The sequence below is a fragment of the Corylus avellana genome, chromosome ca7, assembly GCF_901000735.1.
Source record: "Corylus avellana chromosome ca7, CavTom2PMs-1.0".
NCBI lineage: Eukaryota > Viridiplantae > Streptophyta > Magnoliopsida > Fagales > Betulaceae > Corylus > Corylus avellana.
This window is the reverse complement of record NC_081547.1, coordinates 688,257-697,463: the sequence shown is the minus strand read 5'-3', so window position 1 is coordinate 697,463 and position 9,207 is coordinate 688,257. Positions and strand designations below refer to the sequence as shown.

Here is a 9,207-nt window from a genome sequence, read left to right as displayed (position 1 = left end):
ATCATTTCATTTGTATTCCATTAAATTTTTAGGTCATACCTAATAAATACGGGATACATTTCCCATTTAATAAAAAAAGAAGAAACATTTTTCCTTTTTTCTGTTTTTATAATTTAAACATTTTAAAATTATTTTATTTTTTTAATCAAAAGAGAACAAATGTTGCATTCTGATTGAATATGAAATAACAAAATACTATTATACCTTTAAAAAGTCAAATAAAATAAGCAAATAAACAGGCATATCTTAATATTTTAGCAGGCAAAGAGGCAAAAAGCAATCTCGTACTGGCTTGGAGTAGAGTCGGCCACAACACCCAAACGTTCACCAACCACAGAAACCGCGGGCTTACACTCAGAGCACAACAACACCGGCAATCTTCTTACAAAAATCTGTGTGTTAATAGTTCCAGGGTTTTCTTTTCTTTGTCATTGCTCTGAAAAGCTTCAATGTCTTCTTCTTCTTCGTCTTCATGTGCTCTATCCCCTTCACTCAGAACACAGCTCTTCAAACCCTTCCCCAACAGATTTTATCCGCACCGTAAGCCACAACTTCCCTGTGTCCCTCCTTTTGATTTTGAAATGAATAACTATGAACTTATTTGGGCACCTCTCTGTATTTGAAGGAAGCAAATGTGAGATGAACAGGAGGGGATTCGCTTTGAGAGGAATTGTGGCTTCCGGAGTTTCGGTTATGGGTTCGTCCTTGGTAACCGAACCTGTTCAAGGTCAGTTTTCTTTTTTCGATTGTTTTGTTTTGCGGATTTTACGTCTGCTTACTCAAATGGAACTTGGGTTAAGTTCAATTCTTGCATAGGGGTTGAGAGATTGCCGTTCAAGCCAGAAGGATACAATTTTTGGACCTGGCGGGGTCACCGAATACATTATGTGGTGCAAGGAGAAGGGTTTCCGGTCGTTCTTATTCATGGGTTTGGTGCTTCTGCATTTCACTGGAGGTTAGTTCTTTGGACTCCCACATTTTCATATTCCATCAAATCTTATGTTAGTTCTAATGGCACTCTGCATCGCCTTGTCATGTCATTGATTCACCTTATTCACCACCAATATAGCTGCGTCTGTGTTAATTAAGCGGAATCTAGGGGATAATAGTATTGTAACATGAGATCAAGATGCAAGTAAATTGCACATTTCATTGTTTAGTACTAATTTGTATATGATTGATTGGGAATTTGGAGCGAGTCATAGGTGCTCTCTTATGTCACTTGATGATGGATGAGTTTGCGTAGACCTTGTGTGCTGAAGACCAAAGACAATGAGTTTGTTTGGCAAAAGTTTTTAGAGAGTTTTTTTTTTTTTTTTTTTTTTTGAAAAAGTGTTTTAATTTGACATAAATGTGAAAATAGTTTTGAGTATTTTGTGTTATGAGTTATTTGTTAATGCTTTTGCTTTTTTGATAGAAATCAAAAGGCTTAGGCAAAAAGCGTTGCCAAACAGACTCAATGGCTTTTGTTTTATGTAGTTGGTTGATTATGATACCAAGTTTTTTGGCCTGATGTATGATGAACCATGTATGCAGGTACAATATACCTGAGTTGGCTAAAAGTTACAAGGTTTATGCCATAGACTTGTTGGGGTTTGGGTGGAGTGACAAAGCAATTATCGAGTATGATGCCATGGTATGGAGGGATCAAGTAGTGGACTTCTTGAAGGACATAGTGAAGGAACCAGCAGTTTTAGTTGGAAACAGGTAGTGACCAAGAATAACTGGCTAGTTGTTGCCTCTTCATTTCATTTATATGTGATGAAATTTTGTGATACCCTGCTCCCATGAGTTTCGGTGATCTCAACGTTTTGGTGCTTGAAATTTCTCTGTTCCAATTATTTTGTCATATTGTATTTGTAGGGATCCTCAAGAAGCATATTTAATTCTACTGGAATTTTTGTGTCTAGTGCAGTACTCTTACTTTGATTTTCAGTCCATGACCACAAGTATCAGCTTATTTGCTACTGGGAATAAAGTCAACTGATATTCTCTGGTTGACTCATAAACTCTGATCTTTGTAGTTGAATCACCAAATATGAAGCTTTTTTACTGCTTCATTGATTTTCATCTGTTTTTGGAAAACTTATGGCCAAGTAATAACTACAGGACTGCCCTACTCTCATCTTATGCACAGCATTGTAATTAAGGCTTGCGCCTTTTTGAAGGAAGTCTGATATAACTTGAGCCTTCTAGTGCATAGTATTTATGCCTTGTTCAAGCCTGATGTAAGCCTAAAATACAATATCTGGTTTATGCATACGGTTGTAGTGCATAGCATATATTTGTTTCTTTTCTTATTTTCTTAAGAGGAATCAATTATGTGTTGTACATCAATGGACATGAGTCCCCACCTCCTAAGAAATCGTGGTGAAACAAAACACGTCCAATCCCAATGTTGTAATCATCTGTAACTATCTTGAGTGTGGCTTTATCTATTTTCCTTTTAAGTTGTCGTAGAAAATGATAAGTGTGTGAATCATGGTAAATTTTCAGCCTTGGAGGCTTTACCGCTTTGATTGCAGCAGCGGGGTTGCCTGCACAAGTTGTTGGAGTGGCACTACTGAATTCTGCAGGACAGTTTGGAAATGCAAATAGCAAAACTGAAGAGACTGAAGAAACACTCTTGCAGAAGTCGATCATAAAGCCATTGAAGGAAATTTTCCAGCGTATAGTTCTTGGATTTTTATTCTGGCAGGCAAAGCAACCAGCTCGTGTTGAATCTGTCTTAAAGAGTGTATGCCACTTTCTACCTAATTTAACTAGGGCTTTCCTTTCAAAGCTTAATGGATATTTCATATTTGAGAAGCCCAAGTATAATTTCTGTCAGCATGAGCAGAATGTCTATTACATGTCCAGGATTAAATTCTTATTTTCTTTTCTGTTATGAAACATGACTTCTTAAACATATGTTATTGTGAATGGGTAAAGAATAGATGCTTGATTCCTTAAAATGACGTAGTGTAAGAGCATTATTTTGGTGACACAGGTGTATGTAAATGCCTCCAATGTAGATGACTACCTTGTGGAATCAATAACAAGGCCAGCAGCTGACCCCAATGCTGGAGAAGTCTATTACAGGTACTTGTTTAGATATCAAAGGTTTGTTTATAAAGCAATGCAGATTAAAAGAAGACCCAATTGGCCTTTAACATTGGTCTAAACATTCATTAATGCTGTCGTTTCATTTTCTGCTCACAGGTTAATGACGAGGTTCATGTTTAATCAAAGCAAATACACTCTGGACAGTGTCTTGAGTGAACTCTCTTGCCCATTGTTGTTGCTGTGGGGTGACTTGGACCCATGGGTCGGTCCTGCGAAGGCTAACCGAATCAAGGAATTTTATCCGAAAACGTCTCTTGTTAACTTGCAAGCTGGACATTGTCCACATGACGAAGTTCCAGAGCTCGCCAACAGGGCGTTGTTGGATTGGTTGTCAAGTCTAACACCCGAGGCTCCCCTATAGGCTCTAGTCGCTGCTGTAACTTGTACAATCTTATAGGCTTAATTAGAGCAACTCACAATGGCTTAGCTATTTCTTATTTTTATTTAAAATAAATAAACAAAATACTAAAAAACTATGTACATCGAATTATACCGCTACATGTAGCAGACACCGTTTAAACGTACATCTCATTAATATACTATTTCTCTCTTCACATCTCTCTTTTCTCAAAATTTTATCCAACATTTCTCTTTCACATCTCTCTTTTCTCAAAAATTTCTCATACTATTTCTCTCTTCACATCTTTTTTTTTTTTCAAAAATTATAAAAATATGATCTTTATAAAATAAATAAAAAAAAAATTAAATGATATAGATGAAAAAAGAAAAAGAAAAAAGAAGAAGATAATTGGATATATGGTGTTTTTTAAAACTCATTAGCTAAATTAAATGAAGTAGGTTTTGATTAGTCTTTTTGCATAAAAATATATATAAACCAATGTGAATGTTCTGACACTTAAAATTTACCTTAAGTTTTTTATTTGTAATATGGTTGTGAATTCATTAATTTGAAGGCTTGATTGGGGTGAATATATGATGTAGCGTGGGATTGTCGTGAACAAGAAAAAGAGCAAGTACAAAGGATAAATATTCCTAAGATTGTGAGACTATCACAAGAATTTAAGAAATCTTCTTAAAAACTAGAGCCTATCTAGGATTTAATGAAAAAATACAAAGAAACTCAACTCTGAGTATTCTTATTTAACAAAACTCAATAATAATCATAAACTGAATTGTTAAAGGCTATAAGCATATATTTATAGCCCAAGACTTCTAGCCCTAAAATAATAATGAAATAAAGTTAATTTAAAAGTCTACGAAAGACAACTAAACCAAATAAAAAACTAACAAAGAAACTTAATAAAAGACTAAAAAATAAGATAAGATAAGATAAGATAAGCCTTGAATTCCAATTTACATCAATATAGCAAGTGGGGTTAAATTAATCTCTAAATACAAAGATTTATCAACGTTGGAGAATATTAGACAATTGGACAATTTGAACCTGGGAAGGATTGTGACCATGTTCATTTGTATGATTAAAACAGGCTCATCTAGAAGTTGACCAAATGTTTTAACCAATGAAATGAATAAAACACTACAAACAAACAAACCAAAGATGATGAAAACGAAAAGAAGGTGGATATTGATGTTCAGACCATTTAAATGCACATATTTTTAATCTTCACACTCGTTTGACATGATCTTATTCTTTGTATCTTATTCTTTGTATCTTGTCCTATCTGGGTAGGTTGTCCTATTTATGACCGGCATTTAAGCAACTGTGGACTAACTCCGGAGATAGTGGCAACTCTCTGCTTTGCTTACACCCACCGCCCAGTCTGCCCCGTTCATTTTCATTTCAACTTGTCTCTGAAATATGGCTGAAAAAAGCAAGATTTTGATCATCGGAGGGACTGGATACATCGGAAAATACATAGTGGAGGCAAGCGCAAAAGCTGGGCACCCCACTTTTGCATTAGTCAGAGAAAGCACAGCTTCTAATCCCGAAAAGTCTCATGTCATTGAGAGCTTCAAGAGCTCTGGGGCGACACTTGTTTATGTATGTTTTCAACATGTTGCCCATGTACTGTTTGATACTTTGTTTTAGTGTATATTGGTCTAGAGAATCATGCTGATTTTTCCCAGGGAGATATCTATCATCATGAGAGCTTGGTGAAGGCAATCAAGCAAGTCGATATAGTGATATCTGCAGTTGGGTCACAGCAGATAGCTGATCAGGTGAAGATTATTGCTGCCATCAAAGAAGCTGGAAATATTAAGGCAAGTCATCGTGCTAATTAAACAACTTAATTTCTTCCTTTATGGATTTTAATTCATGAAATATGGGTGGGTTTCAGAGATTCCTCCCATCCGAGTTTGGAGTGGATGTGGATCGTGTCCATGCTGCAGTGGAGCCAGTTGCTAGCTTTTTCGGGCTCAAGGCTAACATCAGGAGATCAATTGAAGCTGAAGGAGTTCCATATACCACCATCGTTTCTTATGGCTTTGCTGGCTACCTTTTGCCTCACATTGGACAGACAGGTGCCACAGCTCCTCCTAGAGATAAAGTAGTAATACTTGGAGATGGAAATCCCAAAGGTACGGTGTTTGTATAAATTCAATCATCTTTTACCTTAAATGACATTCTTAATTTGTATCTACCTATTTGTGTATAATTAGTACCGTACGTGATGAAGTGAATGTTATTTTCCATGTTAACAGCAATTTTTGTCAAGGAAGAAGATATTGCAACTTATACTATAAAAGCAGCGGATGATCCTAGAACCTTGAACAAGATTCTCTATCTGAGACCCCCTGCCAACATTTTGTCTTTTAATGAGATTGTCCTCCTGTGGGAGAAAAAGATTGGCAAGACCCTCGAGAAGATTTATGTTCCAGAGGATCAACTTCTTAAGAAAATCCAGGGTGAGTAAGAACATTTTCATTAGTTGATATATGGTGTGTTTGCTTATGGATAACACTTACTAGGATACTCCCTATTACCTCATTTTGTTTAGTAGGGTAGTTGGATTATCCTCTTTGTTATTGGTAGTTTCTTATGCCATTCGTACTGACCCAAAAAAAGCGATTGAGAAAAACGTCAACCTCGTCAGCACTTTCTTTTTGAGGTGTCACACATATATACAGTGGCGGAGCCAGCCATTTTATATTGGGGGTGCTGCTAAAAATTTTTTGGCGTCCCAAAAATTTGGTAATTCACACAATATATGCATCACAAAAAATATTTATAAAAGTTCATAAATATGTGCTCAAATTGATATATTAGAAATGTAACATGTTGACATTATATCAAAAAGACAAAAATACAAAAGAAAAAGTGTCTAGAACTGCACTTTACGGTCTTTTAGAAGTACAAAATCATCAAGTATCGAATCTAAATCGAAGCTCTCAGCAATTTTCCTTTCAATATAGAGAATAAGGGCGCGTTTGGGAGTGCGTTTTTTTAAAAATCATCTGCGATTTTAAACCAAATCGCAATTTTAGGATGTTTGGGATTGCGATTTTAAAAACGCAAATTTTAAAATCGTAAAAAAATCTGCGATTTCCATAAGCTGATTAGAGGGTGCTTATTTGAAAAAGTGCGAATTTAAAACAAAATCACGATTTCTATTAAAAAGATATTTGGAGCAATAGTTACCTTTTTTAGAACAGGAATGAAAAAAAATACCAAGAATACCCACCTAAAATATATTAAAACCCTTCTTTTCTCTTTTTTTTTTTTTTTTCTTCATCTTCTTTGTCTTGTTCATCCTTATTGGTAATTTGGTCATGAAACCGCAATTATATGCTAATGTTATCCAAACATTCAATTGATAAAAAAAACACTTTTTATTATGGTTTACCAAACGCCTGTGCGATTTTAAAAAGTAGCGATTTTAAAAACGCAATTTTTAAAAACGAAATTTTTAAAATCGCACTTATTGAAATCGCACTCCCAAACAGGCCCTAAACTATTTGCAAGAAAATCATCCATCATTTTATTGCGAAGTCATGTTTTAACAATTTTTATTGCTGAAAATGCTCGTTCGGTAGTTGCTGTAGACACTGGAAAAATTAATTTTCATTACTGAGATTTTTTTTTTTTTTTGGGGGATGCGGGAGAAGGGTTGCTGTGGGTTAAATGGGGGTGCGGGAGAAGGGTTGCTGTGTCTTGGGTAATGGGTAGGTAAAATTGTAAAAAGATTTTTTTTTTTAATTTTTTTATTTTGAGGGTGTCTGGGTTAAAATAAATAAATAAATAAATAAAAATCCTTGGGAACGTGGCTCTGCCACTGCATATATAATATTATATATAGTTTTTTTTTTTTTTTTTTTTTTTGAAACAAAAACATTGGTAATTTGGCATGTACGTCAAATTTGCATAGAAAGTAATCCTCTCATAATCTCTTGTTGAATTGAACTCAGAAAGAATGTTATAAGATAGTCCGAATGAAGGTTGGGTTGTTATGCTGATATGTATATTTTGTTTTCTGTACAATCTCCCAACCCCGATAACCTCCATATATCCATGGGTCACTCCGTGTTTGTGAAGGGATCAGCTGGAAACTTTGAGATTGACACTTCTGTTGGCATTAAGTCTTCTGAGCTTTATCCAGAGGTGAAATACACCACTTTGGATGAACTCCTGAATCAATTTCTCTAAAACTTGGGCCACTCGATTGTTTGTCGCAACATGTTATTTCTTGCCATTGTCTACGTCGCATTTGCTACTTGTGGTTTGCCCTTAATTAGATTATTTTGTAACTTGCAATAGAACATGTTAATCTTTTAGCGTTTAAAATCAAATTTTCTTTTGCTTTTGTTGATGGGAGAACCATGAAAAGTTTCTGTTGATTTCTACTTTAATGTCATGTGTTGATAAAGTTGGAGGACATAGGACTATGAAATTGAACCAGCTTAAATCTCGTGTTTCATTTCTCTTTTTTATTTCTTCTACAAAATATGCTTATGCTATTTCATATTTTACTTTTATTTTTTTTAAAAAAAATTTACCATGATATCAAAACAATAGTAAAAGTTAGAAAAATACAAATACCATTCTTTGAGCAAAAATTATTCATAATAAAAAATAAATTTCGACCTTCTCTTTGGATACACCTTGGTGAACATGTAACATACATTAATATGAGTATACAATAATTAATCAAATTGTTATCATAAAAATTCTTAAGAAATTCACAAGGTATTCGCTTATGAATGATGTGTATCTCGAATGAGTTCTTACCCTACCTTAATTTTAAGGAGCACACTCTGAGTTGGTTAGGAAGGAGGGCCTAGGAAACCTGCCCTCCATTCTCTTGAGCAAATGTCTTGTGTCTCTCATCCAAAAACATCAGGGGTGTGAGGATTCGTGTAATAATGGGCGTTAACTTCTCAAAGTTGTTGCGCTAACTTCTCTGGGCTTGGCCTGCCTGTAGTACTGGTTAATGAGCCTTGTTAAGTTAATTATGGTCCGGGGAGGCCCATTTTCCGGAGAACGATATTTGGGTATGATGGTAGTAGGTAGAACATGTTAAATCTCTTTTTTGGTATAGCAGAGGAAAACTGTCACGAATGAACATTGCGTACGGTGTACTAGAAATCTCTGTCGAGCGTACATATTGTCGCCTTAATTTATAACTTCAAGTAGCCACAAAACGTTGTCGTAAGGACGCGAAGTAGCACAAGAAAAAACCGTTGTCCATAACGGCTGTTTTGTGAACTTCCAACCGATACAAGTTGATCACTGAAGTAAGTTTATAGGCATAGCCGCACGTATTCCATTTGATTCGAAATTTCTTCGTCGTGCAGCCTAAGGACAAAGAATCCTCAATGGTGAACTTGGTAATTACAGGAAAGACAACATTTTGTAGTTGTAAATTCACTAGAGATGAACCTCGTTGCTCAACTCCAAGCATTTTCTTCGTCATCACCGATGTGTCTGTCATCCTTATAAAGCATATTCATTGAATTAAGCGTCTCATTCTAAATGGATGCTCTTAATTCCATTTTCTTTGATACCCATTTTCGGCTATCCTCAATCTTCTCATCTCGCGGCCCTCAAGCGAATACTTGCTAAATTGCAAGTACCCTCGAGCATTCCTCCTCCGCTCAAACTTCTCCATGAAGCTATAGGCAATTAGGGAGTGAGTTTCTATTTGCAAACCTAATGGAGAAGTCGCCGCGGTATAGCAGGGC

The 9,207-nt window shown here is 35.5% G+C and overlaps 1 protein-coding gene across 1 annotated transcript; it reads left to right on the top strand.

Moving 5' to 3' along the window:
* Positions 1 to 276: 276 nt before the first annotated feature.
* LOC132187053 (pheophytinase, chloroplastic) lies at positions 277 to 3,659 on the top strand. The gene is made up of 7 exons (XM_059601206.1): positions 277 to 540; positions 626 to 727; positions 817 to 955; positions 1,537 to 1,707; positions 2,497 to 2,737; positions 2,990 to 3,081; positions 3,202 to 3,659. The coding sequence occupies exons 1-7, from the start codon at positions 450 to 452 to the stop codon at positions 3,464 to 3,466; spliced, it is 1,101 nt and encodes a 366-aa protein (XP_059457189.1). The 5' UTR covers positions 277 to 449; the 3' UTR covers positions 3,467 to 3,659.
* The last annotated feature ends 5,548 nt before the right edge of the window (positions 3,660 to 9,207 follow it).

Excerpts from the sequence above, each read along its gene's own strand:
- LOC132187053 (XM_059601206.1), top strand. The coding sequence starts at position 450 with ATGTCTTCTTCTTCTTCGTCTTCATGTGCTCTATCCCCTTCACTCAGA. Across the intron at positions 956-1,536 it reads GCTTCTGCATTTCACTGGAG|GTACAATATACCTGAGTTGG; the intron begins GTTAGTTCTTTG and ends CCATGTATGCAG. Across the intron at positions 2,738-2,989 it reads TTGAATCTGTCTTAAAGAGT|GTGTATGTAAATGCCTCCAA; the intron begins GTATGCCACTTT and ends TTGGTGACACAG.